The sequence below is a fragment of the Jatropha curcas genome, chromosome 2 (genome assembly GCF_041381405.1).
Source record: "Jatropha curcas cultivar XTBG-Jc1 chromosome 2, XTBG_Jcur_1.0, whole genome shotgun sequence".
Lineage (NCBI taxonomy): Eukaryota > Viridiplantae > Streptophyta > Magnoliopsida > Malpighiales > Euphorbiaceae > Jatropha > Jatropha curcas.
Window position 1 is genome coordinate 24,502,189 of NC_143152.1, and position 18,376 is coordinate 24,520,564.

The following is an 18,376-nucleotide window of genomic DNA, read 5'->3' on the forward strand; positions in this document are numbered from 1 at the left end:
AATGATATTATCATGATACCCACGACTTAACTTTGGTTAAGCCAACGCAGGGAAGCAAAAACATTTCTTTTTTTAAGCGGTGGCACTAAGGATCAAGTGTTATGGAATGCAAATGTATTCGTTGTACATTAGCTCATGACCACAAATCTTAATTGTTCTCTTTTATAACTTATTAACTGGAATTAATTTGTAACTAAATAAAAAAAATACTCAAAGCTTCAAAAGCCATATATATGTGCACCATTATTATCTATATTCATTGTTTTCTTTTAATAGCTTATTTCACGAAATTGTGACTAAATAAATAAAACAAATTGCTCAAAAACTTTAAAAAGCATGTACATGCATCATTGTTATCCATGGTTCTAAAAATTGGACCTGACTGATTTAATTGGAAAGTGGACCGTAGTCCGGTCCAATTAGATCTTAAATCGGTTAGACCAAAACACCACTGCAAACCGACTTGAATTAAAAAAAAAAAAAAAAAAAAAAAAAAAAAAAAAAAAAAAACTGGTGAGTGGTTCAAGTATTTGATACGGTTTAAATAAACGGGCTTAAAAAAAACAAAAAAAAAAGGTGGAGGTGAATCTTTCATATGATGAGGACTCTTTGATTCTTCTTACCCATTTCTGTAATGTAATGTTAAGTACAATAATTGAAGAAAATGCATGTAAACAAAAGATGAAACGAAAGTGAAAACTTTGTGCCTCAAAGCCATGAGAATCCTTTTCAAAGAGAGCAGTGTTCAAGGCGTCGTCATTGTTATACTGCAAACTTTTCAATTTATTTATCACTAATTATGCACCCCATGGGAGCGAGTTATTGTTTAAAATTTCAATGGTGTGGCCTCCCACAAGACATGTGTGAAAGTGAAACATATGTATGCAGCAGTTTATTTGAATGTGATTTGAAATACAATCCAAATTAAAGGTAAGTAGATTTAACATTTAAACTTTTTGGCAAAACGATGGAGGAAAGGCTCTGTGATTTCATGGTCTTAATGGAAAAAAAAAAATGATAATGAATTTTATTTTTTTGTGCATTAAACTTTACAATTCATCATCTCGGAATGAAGCATCTCTCCTTCTACACTACCACTGGAGAGTCTCTCCATATAACATGACCTGATATTACGTTAGCCGTTGTTTGTATCTCCTTGCAATCTCTCTATTAGCTTCATTAATACAGGTCTCTCCTTATCATTCTTCCACTGATGACATCCATTTCTGAAACAACTCTTGAATTAAACTGCAGAGTCATATACAGTAGTAGTATGCCCAGGAAAGTACCTAAAGATTTTCACTCCTTTTATATAATCTAGACAGATCTAAAATAGGAGATAGATAAGGAGAGGTCTTTATCTGGAAAGAGATTTAAGAGTATCAGATTTACAATACAAGATAAGAAGTCTTTATCTAGAAGGAGATTTAAGAGTATTAATTCAGTCAAAGATAGTTGTTTGTTTCAGTTCAATTCATCTCTCAAAAACAAAAACTCAGTAAGTCCATAACTTTCATATTTATGTTAATTGCATATTAGAAAGAAAAGGCTAAGCCAAGAACAAGCAAGAGAGAAATTAGAGTCTAATTTATGCGTACACAACAGAGGAAGCAGTGAAAGAATCACAAAAGGAGCAGGCGGCGCAACCAAGGGTGTCGGTAATGGGTGGCTGCTGTGTCAGACTTTCATGATTCAGCTACTCCGTTCTTTTTCTCCTTTTCTTTTGATTTTCCTCTCATTCCACTTTCGATTTTATTATGTTTAATTGAGTTTTGCATTTCTTAGTGACGAGGAATTGAGTTTAGTAGAGTTTTACTTTTGATTTTCTTTCAGATACGATCTATCGCTGCCGGCGTGCGCTTACTGTACAGGAAAAGAAGAAGCAACGACTTGTTTAGGTAGAAGGTGAAATAGGTGTTGTAAGTATAACTTGTATTTACATTTCTACCCTTTTAATCTCAATGTTCAACTGCAATATGCTTTTAAAATGGTGGGACCCTTTATATTGTGATATATTATATTATTTTACTCGAACATTGGGGCAAGGCGAACCGTGTATCGCCGCTCTTTATTTATTTCTTTATCTTTTGAGTACTTATTTGGTTTGAATTCCAATAAGAGGTTTTTTTTTTTTTTTGGTTTGGTGCTATTTGGTCAAATATTTTAATCTTTGTTGGAAAAATTAACGGGGGGATTTTTGGAATAATTAAATATAATCCTTGTTATATTAATTAATTGTTTTTGGAGGTTTAATATTAAAATTAATCCTTTTTATAAAAAATTATTTGATATTTATAATATTATATTTTTAATTTAAAAAATATTAAAAAATATTATATATAAAAATTCGGTTAACACTATTGAATTCGGTCAAACCTCCCAGTTCAATAAACTCTTGTCTTTAATTCAATAAACTCTTGTCTTTAATAGTTCGATGGCCGGTCCATTTCTCATATCATTGGTTATCCCTAATGGTTCAAAAATTAATTTGTCACTAAATGAAAAAAGAAAACTACTGAGTCAATATCAATTTCAAATAATATAAGAAATAAATATTTAACTAAACAAATTACTTAATTTAAGAAATAACAATTATTTAACTAAAAAATGACAATAAATTAGTAACGAGTAAAAATTGAAATAATAGTACATTATTTATTTTCTTTTAATAACTTAATTAGTAAAATTAATTTGTGACCAAATGAAAAAAGAAATGGCGGTCAATAAATACTATTTTCAAATAATATAAAAATGATAAATTCAATTAAAAAAATAATTTGAATATTATAGAAAAATCAACTCCAATAATAATTAATTTTGTTTAGTTTTTCTCCAATTTTGTAGACAAGTCAGTAAAAAAAAGTAATTGGTAATTATTTTTCTATTTTTCAACAAATAATTTTATTTATTTTAATATAAAAAATAAATTTTTAAATTTTAAAAAATATATTACTATAACCGTATATAATATGGGTATACAACCAGTTTGTATTGTGATATATAATAACATGTTTTTATTTTTATATATTTATATAAACAACGGTTATTATTATATTAATTTAAAATAAATTAAATCAATACTCCCCATGATGTTAAAATAAATTGTTTGTAGCGCGCTAAATGTTTGGCAAAATAAATTGAATTTATGATAGGTTATTCTTATTTATATACTCCTGATATAGAAAACAGAAAAAGCTCTAGGATTAAAAAAGTAATTAAACAGGAAATTTTTTCTATCTTTTTGCCTATAATACCCTCGATAAGCCTTTTACATATATAATTAATAGCGAGGAAGCCAACTCACTAATAGACTATTCTAAAGCATTTATTGGTTAAAATCTTTAAGGAGTGCAAAAGTCTTTTCAACTGCAAATTGAAATATTCAAATAGATTTACATCTTTTTGAAAATAGGGCACTAGCAAGAAGGAAATTGTCCTCGAAATCACTGGATATGAAAACATAAAATCAAAATTTGTACACATATTAGTAAGGGGTTAATATCCATGAAAAGCCAATTTTGTAACAATATAAACCTGTGATTATTTTATGCTAACCTCCTAAGAAAAGTACTCGCGTTTAGTTATATTTATGCTTCATGCATAAATTAATGCACACTTCTTGGAAATTGAATGCAAACTTAGTCAATAAAGCATTGTAATTAAATTTGTTGGAAGAAATTTAAATTTGTGCCAAAGTTAAAAGTGTAATATGGACATATAAACTTTTTTTATAAATAAGGCGCGACAATTAAAAAGTGTGGCCATATTATGAAATTTGGCCAGTGTACGTGCTTTTATTCGTTCTCAAATCCGTAAAGTCAAGCACATTTCTACCAAACCGTTCATAAGTTGTTCCTGATACTTTGGAAATATAAAATCATTAATTGCCCAAGCAAATTTTTGTCTACCATTATGCTCGTTAATTGAGCTATAAGAAGACAGTAAAAGAGGTTAATCATTGACATATTAGACTTTCTCTTTTGGTATTTTTTCCAAGATTTCTCTTTAGAGCAAAATTCTCCGTATAAAATAAACACTCAAAAGAGAACCTAGGGATTAACATTCATGTGTTTATATAGTCTTTAATAATGTAAATAAATTACTCAATTCATAAATTTTAATGCCATGGGCCATTATTATTTATATTAATTTTACTGTAAATTAAATTAATAATATTTATACTCTTTTTGTCCTAAAATATAAGTCGTTTAAAGTTTTTGCATAGGGAATAAGAAAACAATTAATTCTCCTGAATTATAATAAATCAATGGCAATCTGACCAAATTACCCTTTATTTCAAAACTAAAACTCCTTAGTCCCACTTTAATAGCAACAAATATGCATTTTACGTTGTTCCATTTAAGTGCTTATTTATAATTCTGAGAGTGTATTAATTATTTTTTTCCAATTTTATCCATATTTATTATGTGTTTTGTACCAAGATTAGATGGGGAGCTTTTAATTTTAAGAAGGGCAATTTAGACATTTTACCATGTATATTTAGAAAATCAATATATTCCAATCATTTTCTTAATCTTTGTGAAAAGATCAAATATTGCTATTAAAGTGGAATAGAATGAGTAGTAATTTGTGAAGGTAGTTATTGTATCTAATGTAAATAAGGGTAACATTGAAAAAATTTCATTTGTTACTCCTTAAAATACTCAAAATGACTTATATTTTGGGATAAAATAATCATCCAAAAACGACTTTTATTTTAGAACCGAGAGAATAGCTTTTAATAATATGTATAAATTACTTAATAAATGTATTTCTAATGATATGATATTTATTATTACATTAATTTCAATGTTAAATTAATACTACCTTCATTCCATAATACTTGTCACATTTGAAATTTTACGTCCCTTAAGAAAATCATTAAATTTGTCTAAGTTATAATAAATTATTGAATAAACCGACTATATCACCTTTAATTTAATACTAATTCTTTAAAAAACCATTAAATTGAAATAATAATTATTGGTTATATACAAAGGGTAAATATGGAAAAAAAATATTTATTACACATTGAAATCACAAATGTGACAAGTATTTTAAAACAAACTATTTTCTCAATTGTGACAAGTATTATGCATAAATATAAGTCGCTTAAGATTATTGCACAATTAGTAAGGATATAATTAATTTTTCTAAACTATAATAAAATATTCATTAATTTAACTAAATTACCTTTTATTTCACATTATTGTTCTATTATTCCAATCGTATTTAAAATTGAAAGAAACTTTATTACTTAGCCATATTCTTCAAAAACTATTACCCTTGGATATTCTCTACACCATATATATTTATGGACAAAAAAACTATTTTAAAAAATGATTTATATTTATAGAAAGAGGATAGTTCTTAAGGATATAAATAAATTATTTAATTTCATCAAGGTGAATATTGAAAAAAAGAAAAATTCATATAACCAATTCCAACTAGTTTGGTATGGTTAAGCCTTGCTTTTGTTACAATAATATGGACGGTTATTATTTATATATATTTTAAATAAATAATATTTACTCGACTTTTCATTTCACTCTCATTTTTCTCTCTCTATAAATTCCACCATTTTCAATCCACTCTTCAACACTTACCTACCTATCAATTCTCACTTTCACACAAAAAAGATAATAATTGCATTTTTTGCTGTTGACCACTCTCTTTGTTCATATAAAATGGACTTAAAACGAATGGACTTAAGAACTCTGGGAGTAAATATTACAATGAATTGAGACACAGAATTTGAAATTTCTGATGTACCATAAACAAGGATCTATAATAGTGAGAAATACGAACCCTTCAATACTTTAGAATGTTATTTAATCTTTATTGGAAATGCTATCCGTTTTGGGGATACAAGTTCAAAAGTCCAATTCTCTGAAACTCTGATTAGGTAAAATACAAAATTGTCTAAGTTGTGTACTCTGCATTTATTTTAACATAATCATAACTCAAGTCGCAGCCCCATGCCTGTCCATGTCCTGATCCATCACCTGCCAAAATGCACAATGAAATTGCTTAATTAGCCTTGCTCTGCTTATACCTATGGAATGTGTAGTGAGACAGCCGTAGAGGTTGAGCCTGCTCGGTACTAACTACTATATTTCTGGGTTTTAGTTGTGCTTTTCCAATACCAGACTATTATATCATACAAAACAGATTGCTGAATAAGTAAAAAACTACTTTTTGTAATATTTCAGGACGTGACAATTTGTATTTTTTTCTCTTAAGACGGAAAAGAATAAAAAATGTCCCTATAAAATAATTTTCTTTGATTATTGCAAAATAAAACCAAAAACCAAACAGGCAGTATATCAGTAGCTAACTATAGAGAGAGAGATGTATATATCGACAGCAAGCTCAATTGTATAGTCTATGATAGAGTGATTGCAACTTGAGCAGGGAAAGACTTGCATATGTTATGTTATGAAGCCAAATAAACAAATAAAAAGACAATCGGTTAATAAATATTTCAGAAGTTTACCAACAGAAATGTAAATTCCAACTGTTCCATGGGTTTCACCAGCCTTCCTGAGATAGTTACTAGCAGCAGCCCTATCAGTAATTAACATGGTAAATTATAGAAATAATATGAGGGGTAAAAGGAAGATAAGACATGCATAAAGATTCCCTTTATTTAATTACAATAACCAGTTAGTGCTCACCTATCAAATGCAAGCGGCTGTCCATTATCCATCAGCAAAATATCCCCAAGCATAACCCGGAGGTTGTTCTGGTGGAAAGGAATCCCTGCATAGCCGGCGGCGGCAGCAATGCGTCCCCAATTTGGATCTCTTCCATATACTGCAGCCTGCTATCATCTACAGTAAATTAGACATAGCTAAATTGGAATATCAAGTGGATGTGTTACTGTGTTTGGATTTATGCCTTGACAAGTGAAGAAGATGCCACAGAGCGTGCAATCTTCGCAGCTTTCACCTCGCTTTCTGCCCCAGTTACTGTAACCTAATGCATCAAAGTCACAATTAACTGAAAATGTCAATATCATTAGAGTGGATTGGTTGTTCTCCTGATTGGAAGTTGTCAACCTGTCAATGTTGTTTCCTACTCATTCAAACATAAATATATTCCAGAGGTAGGATTTGCTAGTTCCAATAGACATTTGTTCAGAACTTGGTTTTGCACAAATCTAGAGCAACTTAGGCTTCATTTATCTCACAGAATAATCAGTGAATGAAAAACATTTTTGAGAACTCTTTAAAATGAGAAGCTTACCTCAATTAGGCATGTAGCTCCTTCTCCATCCCAAGCTACTGATTTTGCAAGAGCTTGCATTACCTAAGAATAGTCATTTCGCAAAGCTTAGAAGTACACAATCTGATCTAAATCAATAACTTCTAGAGCTTCTAAATAATTATGGGGCCAACTGTGACCATTTGAAAAGTTGATCAAATCTGCGCAAACTCGATAAAATGCTTGTAGATATAAAAGTACCAAGAAAAAGTTCAAATACGTGACCATATAGCCGAGACAAAAAAATTATTCTAGGGAAGAAGATGCACATATTTAACATAAAGCTTACAAAAAAGCACTTTATGTTAACAAACTAAAGGAAAAGGCAGAAATATGTTAAGTTAGCAGTCACCATATAGTAAAAGTTACTGTTTGAAGAAAACGCCTCAGAAATTAAGTAATGATGCCAAAATTTTTGAAAGTTTATTTCAGAAGAAATATAGCCATTTATTCAACAAACAGACCATATTTCAGAACAATAAAGAACGAAGATAAGGATCAATGATAGCCAAGCTTACTGCATCAAGGCATGCTTGAAGTTGTCTTGCCTCACTGCATTCGATAGATGATATTGAGGTTGATCCAGATAACCCACTAGCCAAAGCAATTACTGTGTCATTTGTACTAGTATCTCCATCCACCTGTGGCAAATCCAGTAAGAATCAACAAAATCCATAACTACAGAAAATCCCACAATATGGAGATCGATCAAATGATTCAGTAGACAAAAGTTTGAATTGCTATAAAGCAATGCTATTTGTTGCAAGCAAGCATGTCACAAATGATTCATATGCAAGGCTATTAATGCATAAGGAACATCTGAAGATTGTTAATTTTGGTCAATTTGGTCAAATAGTGGTAATATCTTGATTTTGATATAAATCTTAATTTTGAAATTTTCTAGCAAGCTCAAATTTTTTGAGCCTGAGCTGCTGCCGGATCTTGCACCTTTAATAACCATGCACTGCATAGACTAGACCAATTTAAGTGGCAGAACACTTTTTGGCATTCCTTTAATCAATTAGCAAGTGACATTCCAGAGAAAAGCTACGCATGCCATGGGAAAGTTCCGAGGATTAATCTTTCAAGCACTTTAGACCATGTACAGAATTGCAGCACTTTCCTACCAGGCCAACTTACTGAAACCAGCATTACTAGACCATTTGAAATAGATGGGATAAAGAGCACCATACTGTTATTTGGTTGAAACTCCGGTTAACAGCAATTAGCACCATCTTTCTCCAAACATCAGCTTCGACAAGCGCGTCAGTAGTTATTACCTGCACAGAATAACTGTTAATGAATGGACGAAAATATGTGCTTCTGGAAAATCAAGAGAGAAGCAGAAGACATACACCCAACATGGTGGCCATGTTTGGATGGATCATCCCAGAACCTTTGGCCATTCCCCCAACTCTTACACTCATGTCTCCAACCTGGTACATTTTAAAAAACTGTAAAATACCCATCTGTTCGCAATGAATTTCAATTCAAAAGCTCCAAATCTCAAGAGATAATGCTCTTGAGAACTGAAGTTCTTTAGAGTTCATATAAACATTTGAGTAGAACAGTAGATTCAACAGAAAGAAAAACCAAAGATAGTGATCTGAGTATCAAGGAACACTTTATAGTAATAAGAAGTGATAAAACATAAATCATACACAACAATAAACAAAATCAAATCGACTCTAAACTCTTGTTCAAAGACTTCCATCGAGTTGGCATGATACACATGTTGGTCTTTAAGCAGTGGGTCTAGGCACTGTTTATGTTGATGACCCATTATAGATGTATCAGATTCAAGCTTTCATCCACAGGATTCTCTTTAAACCATAGTAATAAATATCCAAGATGATGCCACTCCATATACAAGTTTAATTAAAAAAAATTAAAAACATACTTGGGACTCAATTGCCACACTCTTGCTCACAAGGTCAGTAGTTGTAATTGCCACTGCTGCAGAACCTGCCCTGCGCATCTACGGGGAAATGTCAAAAATGATCTGTTGTTGAATTATCTACATCATAATACAAAAAAGCAGAAGAGAAGAAAAGGCAAATATGGAACGAGAGCTTATTAAAAGTTTAAATTAAATGATAGAAACATGAGAATTACCCTTCAAGAGATGATGTGAGAGAATTCACTAATTCAGGAAGCGCATTTAGAAGTGCTTCCTGCAAATGCCATTATCATATGAGAATATGCTGAATGGTAGAGTGCAAATCAACAGAACCAATATAGCAAGCTGAGAAATATCTAACATACATGGACCATCTGTCTTTACCTTTTTTATTCTGTGACCAATTACACCAGTAGATTCAATCAACACTTCCTCTTGCTTCAAATTAAGTACCTAGAGCAATGAAAATACATGATAATAAGTGGAGTAAAATCACCAAAAAATGATCTGAATGAGGTTGAGATGGTCAATTTTAAGTTTGAATACCTTAGCAAGGGCGTCAGCACATTCTAGAACATCTTGGTAACCTGCATCACCCTGGATATCATTTGAATGCATCTTAGCTACAAAAGAGACGGTCCACTTTCACACTAACACTGATTTATGAGGTTGGGTACAGAAATTTCAATTTTAGACATATATTCCATATGGGAAAAGTAAATAACCATTCTTTTTTGAAATCCAACTGCACACAGACAAAGAGGTAATAAACAAACTAAGGATCATTAACTTCTAGGTAACTATATGTCAAAAGAAAACAAATTGGATGAGAACGATCTGACAAAACTTACTGTTGCAGCATTTGCTTGACCAGCATTTATTAACACTGCTCGTGCCTGAGGCAGAATAGAGCCATTAGAGGACACTCTACAAAACTATCTACAAGGTCATCATTCAGCGAGAGACTAATAATCATATAAAAATAATGCAGAATGATGCTCTGGCATACCGTTTTAGAAATGTCTAACGCATTTTTACAGTATAAGACAGGTGCAGCAGCAACCATGTTTGTAGTGAATGCCCCTGAACATAGAAAAAGCTAGAAAATTTGCAGCAAAGAAAGCCTGCCCAGCTGGGTGATAATATGATTGCTGTAACAAAATCTAACATCAGAAAGTATAGACAAATGTACCAAAAGTAAAGCTAACCTGCAGCTGCGGCATCAACATCGCAAGTGACCAGTGCAAGATCAGGTTTGTTTCCTTGGGCACGTAATCCACCATAGATGCCTGCAGCTTTGAATCCCTTTGCAGCAGTGACTCCCCCTGGAATCTATATTCACAGTCCTAAAACTGAATTATCAAAACTGAAAGTATAAATAAAAAAAATTCCAGTACCGACCAACAATCTTGGTCCTTATATTCCTCAAGGACTTAGTAAGAAAAAGAAATGTTGGACAGAGGCCCATGATTCTAGCAATAAATCTATGACTTAGTCAACTCTTGTTTTATTTTTTTCTTTTTTAAAAGAAGTAGACTCTGTTTATTAATTTAAGAATAAAGTAGTCAATTTTTCAAATCGATATACAGAATTAACAGAAGTTGACTCCATTTGTACAACCATAAGTTCAAAACAAGCTCCAATGGAACAAAACAAGTCACGCAACAACATGTTTTGGCAACTGATGATGAAGAACAATGAGGTACAAGTTCAACAATCAGCCCACTTCTGCACACAAGTCAATTATAAAGGATGATGGAAATGCCATTACAAAAAATGAAAAGGCAACTTTCATAGCAAAGCAGCTCAAATAAACTTTAGTATACTGTATCATTTCACTCTTTCTTTTTTTGTTTTTTTTTTTTTCTTTTTCCCTCTACAAATGGTATCAGGAAAACTATAGATAATTGCTTCCCATCAAAGGATCTATAAACTCATTAGCAAATGAAACACAAAGAAGCTTTCCGATAGCAAACAACAGAGAAGTTTTAGATCAGACTGGAAAAGCAAGAACCAGGTATTTTAAAACAAAATAAAGAAAAAAAATGTCACCTGATTCCATGGCCCTTCTGGGATAAAAATGGGAGCTGCAGGGATATAATTGGCTGTCTCATCCATGCTAGATGCAACCGCAAATACTTTAAAATCCCTCTTAGTCAAACTAAATGAGCTAAAAATCTGCAAAACCCACAATTTAAAATAAAAAGAATGATAATTTAAAAAAAAAAAAAAAAGGAAGAAAAAAGTTTTTTTGACAAACCTTAGACGTGCTAAGTTCTGGAAATTTCATGGAAACGTAGTGAGGAACACAGCAATACATTTTCTGAAATGGAATTGATATCTGTACTTGAAATTTGGGATTTGGAATTAAAATTATTTTGCTCTAAACTGGGTGGCTGCACAGATGGGTATCTGAATCTTGCAAAATTACTACACTAGCAGTCTGTACTGAGAACTGAGTAGGGTTTTAGGTTTTAAGCACTTGGGATTAACGCTAAAAGGAATACCGTTCTGATTCCCTTTGAAATTGATTTTGGCATTGTTTGGATGGATGGTTTTTAAATCCATTGAATTTTTTTTTTTTTTTTCCAGTACTGTGGGAAAGGATTTGGATTGCATTTATTTTTAAAGATGTAATTAATATTTGCTACATTTAAAATTTAATAATTATTAAATTTATCTAAATTATAATAAATTATTAAATAAATTAATTATATTATCTTTAATTTAATATCAATCTTCTAAAAAATTCATTAAATTAAAGTAATTATTACCGATCATATGCAAAGAGTAAATATGAAAAAAAAAATATTACTTTTTAAAATCAGAGGTAAGTATTTTTGAACAAATTATTTTTAAAATGTGACGAGTATTATGAAAATAATTTTTAAATATTACATATTAACTTTAAATTCAAGGAGCAAAATCAATATTATTATTATTATTATTAGATTTCCTTTATTTTAAGAGTATTAATTAAGCGGCAAACTGACTACTAGACTACTATTAAGAGACAAACCTTTTCTTGTAGGATAGCTACTTTTAAATCTTAACCTTAGTTTCCAACTAGATTCAATGTAGTGAGACTAAAAATGAATCAAGTCACTTATTTTATGGATAAAAATGAAAATAAACCATGTCAATCTGTGAGCGGCTCCAGACAACTTGTTCAATAAGTTTAATTAGCCGATTTCCAATATTCTCATGAAGATCATTTAATAAATAATCAAGCCTTATTATCAAATAAGACTCACAAGCTGAATTCAAACTTGAATTTATAAATAAATAAGCTCAAGCTCGAGCTTGAACATAGCAAGCATTATCAACTAAGCTTACAGGCTGAATTCGAATTTGAATTTATAAATAAGCTTGAACTCTTCGAATTTGAATTTATAAATGAGCTTGAAATCGAACTCAAGCCAATAAATGAGCCAAAATTCTTTTCTTAATTTTGGATTCAAGCTAAAATTGTTTATAACATAAACCGAGTCAAGTTCAAACTGAGAGCATACAAACTCAACCTTATTTATGAGAGAATCAAACTTGTTATCAGACAAGCAATAAACATGCTTTACCATGGCCACACCATAGGTGATATCTTTACTGAAATCTCAGTAATCTTCATCCCAAATTTACCATTCTTAATCTCTCACCATTTGTGTAAGTTTTTGTATATTATTGCATCCTTAGCTGGGTTTATTGGCCAATAAGACATACAAAAAACGAAGATACAGTGACAAATTGAGATCAATGACTCTAATTCAAAATCAAGAGAATCATATTGTTTACTAGATCACATATCAAAAGGTCATTTGCAATTAAATCAACCTCGCATATTCCCATTAGAAGGATTAGTCTTAATTTGTGTCCAATTACCATTTGCACCGTAGAGGGAACATTAATGATCTTTTTCTATACTCGGTCCAAAGTTGCTGCAATTACAGCACAAATCACTGTATTCTTCAGGATCAATTTCAGCTGTTTATGAAGAAATCTTAATAGGAGGAAAATAATTTGCATTTGCCACATGGTTCAGCTAAGGTAACTGCAAAAAAAAAAAAAAGGAAAAAAAAAGTGTCAGCAACAAATCACTCAATTCGTTACCCAACCTAACATTTATTCTCGGCTAACATATGGCTTCCAAGTACCTTCCACTACAATGAAATCAGAACGCAATGCAAATATGTGATCACCCACACCACCCAATTGTCTTGTTTGTTCTGTAACCAGTATCAGTAGGCTCTTGTACTGGTGAAGGTGGAGGTCTCTGCTCCCTTGGCTTTGCAGGGTCAACAAAAATTACCCATCCGTCCAAGTATTTGGCATTCATGTTTTCTCTGGCTTTTTCAGCTTCTTCTATAGTTGTATATGAGACAAAACCAAATCCCCTCGATCTTCCAGATGCTCGATCTACTACCACTTTTGCTGGAGATCCAAATGGCAGAAAATGAGATAAGAGAAACATCCTAAACCATATTGCAAGAAATACGGACAAAAAATATATATTGCATTTACCTTCAACGAGCTGGCCAAAAGGAGAAAATGCCTCTTTTAGCTTCTCATCTGTTGTTAGTCTTGAAAGGCCTGCTCATTACCCCATAAAAAGAACCAGTCAAGTTTTCAAATTTCAAAATAAGCATGCATTTCACAATTTATGGCTGACAGCTGGAAACTCCCATACTTGAACAAAGATCTAAATAACTAGATCATACATAACAAATGGCATACTAATGGGATGTTCTTTTTTTGGTGAAGTGAAAATTTTTTGAAAAGGAAAGAGGAGAAGGAGAAAGGAGGTGGGGTGGGGGGACGAAGACTGTATTAAGAAGTTACATAATATAATTCTTTTTACGTTTCTACTTGTATTTATCTTCAACACTTGGTTATCTGTATTTATCTAGATCGAATGATCGCATTTTACTAGTTATCTTGTATACTCTATTTAAGCTATACCAACTTTATACGAAAAGCATCAGTAAAAAAGCTTATTTCATTATTCCTCAATACCAATCTTCTTCTATATTTAACTCATGGCCTCCATTTTAAGATAGGCACTCAACTGCTGTTCCACTAATAATATCGATCCCCGATTTCCATATTTCTATTATCTCTGTGTCAAATGAAAATTAACAAAAGCAATATTTGACAATGATTGACAACCATGTCCATGGAGACTGAGGTTGTATGCAAACAACTTTTCTAATTAAAATCAAGGAAAGGCCGAGATATAAGCTAGGCTTGAAAGGAAGGGATTTAGTATTGACATCACCTATTAGAAAAAAGTGACAAAATATGGATGTTTGGTGGCAGGAATTATAGAAGCAGCAAGAAACTAGGTAATAAGAACTTCTGGTTGGAAAATTGTAAGTATATATAGAGCTATCAAAAATTTAAGAAACTAAACAAGATGCAATTGGCCTCAGACAGCAACTGGAGTTACCTGAAACATGTAATGAATATTAAGGAGATTGTGAACCAAAACAAAACCTATTTAAGTGCAGATAGAACTCTAGCAGGGAAATATCATAGCCTTTCCTTTAATTTTGTTTCCTGGGAAAATGCATTCATAATGTTTTTCTTTCTAACGTGTATAAAACAGAAAAAAAGGCACAAACTGAAGTGACTTTGAATCAAGTAAATAACATGGGTAAAATCAGGCTTCAAGCTGAGCATCCAAAAGGACTTTAAGTTAGGAGACTCTTACTGCTGCTGCTCTAAAGGTAATTACAATCTCTTTTTCTATATTTTCCATGATAATGAGCATCAGATGCACTACATATATATCTAGGTTCATTATCATCAAACTCAAACTTTTCTCCTGCCAAACTATTAACTCATCCATAAACCAAAGTGGAAAGAAAAGGAACTTATAAATAAGAGTAAGGAACACTATCATAAATCAGCAAATATTTAACAAAAGAGAAACTCTTCATTTAATCCCATAGAAATAATAAATCTTTGGTCTAAATAGGATGAAATCTATCTCCTGCCAAAGTAATTAACTCATCCATAATCATCAAAACAAAATGAAAAACATTTAGCCAACTTCTGAGTAAGAGTAACAAATCCAACTGAAAGTCATAGAGTATTCAATAGAGATCGATTTTGCATATTGAAGAGAGAGGAAATTATACAGATCCAACTACATTACCAAACCTCAATTCATACGATCTCACGGCCATGAAACATTTGAAGTAGACGAATAGCAAGAAACGAAAAGAAAAATCGAAGCAAAGAACAAAATTATTGTCAATTACTGATATAGAAGAAGTTGAAGGGTAGAAAGATTGATCAATTGGAAATTCAAGCGTAAGGGAAACACATGGAAAAGGGTAGAAAGTTTACCGCTGATGAAAAGCTTAGGAGAAGTGAGCGTTGAATAGAAGAGACGCGACTGGAGGGTAGGAGAAGCTGAGGATGATCCAATAAGAACTCGTCGAACTGTGGAAACGAATGCCATTTATTCTGGAGTGAGTTCTCTAACGGACAGACTTCAGAGGCTTCAGGAGCTTAGAGCGCCAATAAAAAACCCTGAGAGAAACCCTTCCTATTTCCAAGTCCCTTATTAGAAACTTCGCGAATGTCGCTTTGTTTTCATTTGACGTTTTAAGTAGTTGGACCATCGCCTCCATAGTCCAATTGTAGGGGTGAGCATAACTCCCAACTAACCTTTCTCCCAAAATATAGGTCTTTAGAGTTTTTACACGAAATTTAAAAAAATAATCAATTTTTTTAAATTACATTAAAAAATTATTTTTTTATTTTAAAACTAAAAATAATTTGTGAAAATAATTATTATATCTAATGTAAATAAAAATAAAATTGAAAAAATATAATTTATTATTCCTTAAACTACTGAAATGATTTATATTTTGGAATAAAACAAAAAATTTTGGAATAAAATAATTTTTTGTTTAGAAAAAAAGAATTGACATAACTTGCCTTCTTGCTTTGACTTTTTATTTACTTTTATTTCGATCTATAAATGAAAATTGAGATATTCACTTACCGCATGTTTATTGGATCTATTTTTTTTTTTTTTACTGTTATTTACTTGATTGTATGTATTCTTAGTCAATTTTAATAAAAATAAAGTTAAAAGGCTAATATTAATAAATAAAAGTTTAAGGACATAAGGGGTAAAACTAAATAAGTTGAGAGACCTATATGTGCATTTCGCCAAAATAATAGTAAATAATTTCTACATTGTTATCCTTATAAATTTTGCTCCTCAAGTCATTGCTAACATTTAAGATGATGGTTCATTTTTGTTGTTTTTTTTAGCTTATTTAATTTCATTTTCAATAATTTCTTGACATCGAAACAAATCTTGGATCTAATCTCTCAATCAAAACAGTTATTAAGCACTTTTGTTATCCTATTTAGAAAAGGAATTAGTCTTTACAAATAGAAGCTTTCATTGTTTATATTTATATTTTCTATTCCTAGAAAAATATTGTGAGGTACTTCTAGTATACTCTTTATTACTATCTTTGTTTCATAATACTTGTCACGTTTGAAATTTCACGTTTTTTATGAAAATTATTAAATTTGTCCAAGTTACACTAAATTATTAAGTAAATTAAGTACATTATCCTCAATTTAATACTAATTTCTAAGAAAATCATTAAATTGAAGTAATAATTATTGAATATATATAAAAAGTAAACATGAAAAAAATATTTATTACTCGTTAAAATCACAAATATGACAAATATTTTGAAATAAACTATTTTAGTAATTAATTGCCATTTGAAAAAAACCATTATTACAAATGTCGCCTTAAAGTGCAACAGCTACTTAAATTATACTCTAACCAAAGTCTCAAACTGAGGCAACACACCATTTAGCAAAATTCCTCCAACTGTTTCGTTTCACTTCTGTTGCCTCCACATCCCAAAGAATCCACCTCACTGTGGAGCCACTGTGTCGCTCGTCGTGAGTAACAGAGATTCCTCCAAGCGGCATTTCTCCGTTGGACGCAAAAACTTCCCATGCCAACTTTCTTATTCACATGAATGTCTCTTATAGGCTCCCACTCGAATTTCCAATCGGTGATGTTTTCTGGCACAGTTTAGATTACTCTTTTCCAGTCATTCCTAAAAGAAAGTGTAAATGAAAAGCTGTGAGGTACCGACCGTCGTATATTTTATCTTCTGGGAACTTCAGAAACCATTTTGCTTTGGGAGACGTATCAGCAATAGCAGCTTTGTCATAAGCTCTACTCTTATAACGATGAATTATTGTCGCTCGTCTGTCTTTGCCTATGGCGACAGTAATGAATGTTTCCAATTAGTCCAATATGCCCCTTTTAGTACTGGCGTTGCTCTCAACCACATCCCTATCGGTAACACACCATTTTCTAAGTTTTTTGCATTTATTTTATTTGCCACAATTCATTTTATTGGGCAAACCATAGTTTCCGATGGTTTAACCCATTTTCTTGTTGATTGAATATGACCTGCCTTTGATTTGCTGGACTTGTGCCTTTTTCATTTGGGAATGTTGATTGGGTACTATTTTGAATGCAACAGCAGTGATAAAAGATCGTTTGAAGGCTTTAACAATAAATTTAGTTTCTCCGCTCTCTAATATTTTCTATTTTAGTATTTCAACCGAAAAGGTTCTCTAATATTTTCTATTTTAGTATTTCAACCGAAAAGGTTTGCTCTATCCTCCGTGGTAAGCCAAAAATACAAATAGAACGAAAGGGCTCACTGAAGATTTAAAAAAAAGCTACATTGGACGGCACTAAGACTGCCACGTTGGATTCTTGTGTATAAAATATGATTGGATTTTATCAAATGACAGAGTTGCCCTTATTCCTTCTATTGTTTGTTTCCTTTCAAATAACTTTCAGTTTTTGTCACTTTCCTGGAAAATAATTTTATTGGGAAGTTAAAATCTTTCATGGAAGAAAATGAGCCTCTGCCTGACCATCTCCGATGCAAGAGGATGAACAACAAAAAATGCGGTGTAATAGGATGGTGATGGACGACAAAAGGCTCTTGGTAATTCACCATCTTCAAGGCCACCATAGACATCTTCAACTGCCAATACAGATTCAGCTCTCTTCAATGGGAAAATTAGGACACAAAGCAAAATTCCCATTCTCCCTCTCTCGATTCCTTTAAAAACCATTCACAACAAGAGATGGAACCAAAAATGCCACCAAAATAAATGCTTTGTCAAAGAAATAATTAATAATGA

General features: G+C 31.5%; 2 protein-coding genes and 2 long non-coding RNA genes across 5 annotated transcripts; 1 reads left to right on the forward strand and 3 right to left on the reverse strand.

The window, feature by feature from the left end:
- Positions 1–1,001: 1,001 nt before the first annotated feature.
- LOC119371250 (uncharacterized) lies at positions 1,002–1,733 on the reverse strand. Its single transcript, XR_005178839.2, has 2 exons — positions 1,599–1,733; positions 1,002–1,361 (listed from the first exon to the last, which is right to left on the reverse strand). It is a non-coding gene; the product is annotated as an uncharacterized LOC119371250 (long non-coding RNA).
- LOC110009737 (uncharacterized) lies at positions 1,355–2,137 on the forward strand. Its single transcript, XR_016319487.1, has 2 exons — positions 1,355–1,498; positions 1,606–2,137. It is a non-coding gene; the product is annotated as an uncharacterized LOC110009737 (long non-coding RNA).
- A 3,678-nt stretch (positions 2,138–5,815) lies between these two features.
- LOC105636263 (arginine biosynthesis protein ArgJ family) lies at positions 5,816–11,695 on the reverse strand. 2 transcript variants are annotated; one of them, XM_012219500.4, is made up of 17 exons: positions 11,427–11,695; positions 11,219–11,344; positions 10,375–10,498; positions 10,176–10,249; positions 10,018–10,062; positions 9,713–9,763; positions 9,551–9,619; positions 9,382–9,440; positions 9,167–9,236; positions 8,622–8,702; positions 8,460–8,546; positions 7,785–7,907; positions 7,249–7,311; positions 6,901–6,978; positions 6,678–6,823; positions 6,497–6,543; positions 5,816–6,005 (listed from the first exon to the last, which is right to left on the reverse strand). In XM_012219500.4, the coding sequence occupies exons 1-17, from the start codon at positions 11,484–11,486 to the stop codon at positions 5,923–5,925; spliced, it is 1,386 nt and encodes a 461-aa protein (XP_012074890.1). In that variant the 5' UTR covers positions 11,487–11,695; the 3' UTR covers positions 5,816–5,922. The 2 variants fall into 2 exon arrangements, with proteins under 2 accessions (XP_012074890.1, XP_012074889.1); XM_012219499.4 differs by having other exon boundaries at positions 6,497–6,567.
- A 1,200-nt stretch (positions 11,696–12,895) lies between these two features.
- On the reverse strand, positions 12,896–15,747 carry LOC105636264 (RNA-binding (RRM/RBD/RNP motifs) family protein). The gene is made up of 4 exons (XM_012219501.4): positions 15,512–15,747; positions 13,682–13,750; positions 13,315–13,591; positions 12,896–13,211 (listed from the first exon to the last, which is right to left on the reverse strand). Exons 1-3 carry the CDS (start codon positions 15,624–15,626, stop codon positions 13,356–13,358), a joined length of 420 nt encoding a protein of 139 aa, XP_012074891.1. The 5' UTR covers positions 15,627–15,747; the 3' UTR covers positions 12,896–13,211; positions 13,315–13,355.
- Between the last annotated feature and the right edge of the window lie 2,629 nt (positions 15,748–18,376).

What these genes read in the sequence shown, in the direction of transcription:
- LOC105636264 (XM_012219501.4), bottom strand. Translation starts at nt 15,626, where the DNA reads ATGGCATTCGTTTCCACAGTTCGACGAGTTCTTATTGGATCATCCTCA. An exon ending in TCCTAAGCTTTTCATCAGCG is followed by an intron (nt 13,751 to 15,511) that starts GTAAACTTTCTA and finishes GGTAATGAGCAG; the next exon opens with GCCTTTCAAGACTAACAACA. An exon ending in TTTTGGCCAGCTCGTTGAAG is followed by an intron (nt 13,592 to 13,681) that starts GTAAATGCAATA and finishes TTGGATCTCCAG; the next exon opens with CAAAAGTGGTAGTAGATCGA.
- LOC105636263 (XM_012219499.4), bottom strand. Translation starts at nt 11,486, where the DNA reads ATGTATTGCTGTGTTCCTCACTACGTTTCCATGAAATTTCCAGAACTT. An exon ending in CAGAAGGGCCATGGAATCAG is followed by an intron (nt 10,499 to 11,218) that starts GTGACATTTTTT and finishes CTGTGAATATAG; the next exon opens with ATTCCAGGGGGAGTCACTGC. An exon ending in ACATGGCCACCATGTTGGGT is followed by an intron (nt 8,547 to 8,621) that starts GTATGTCTTCTG and finishes TATTCTGTGCAG; the next exon opens with GTAATAACTACTGACGCGCT.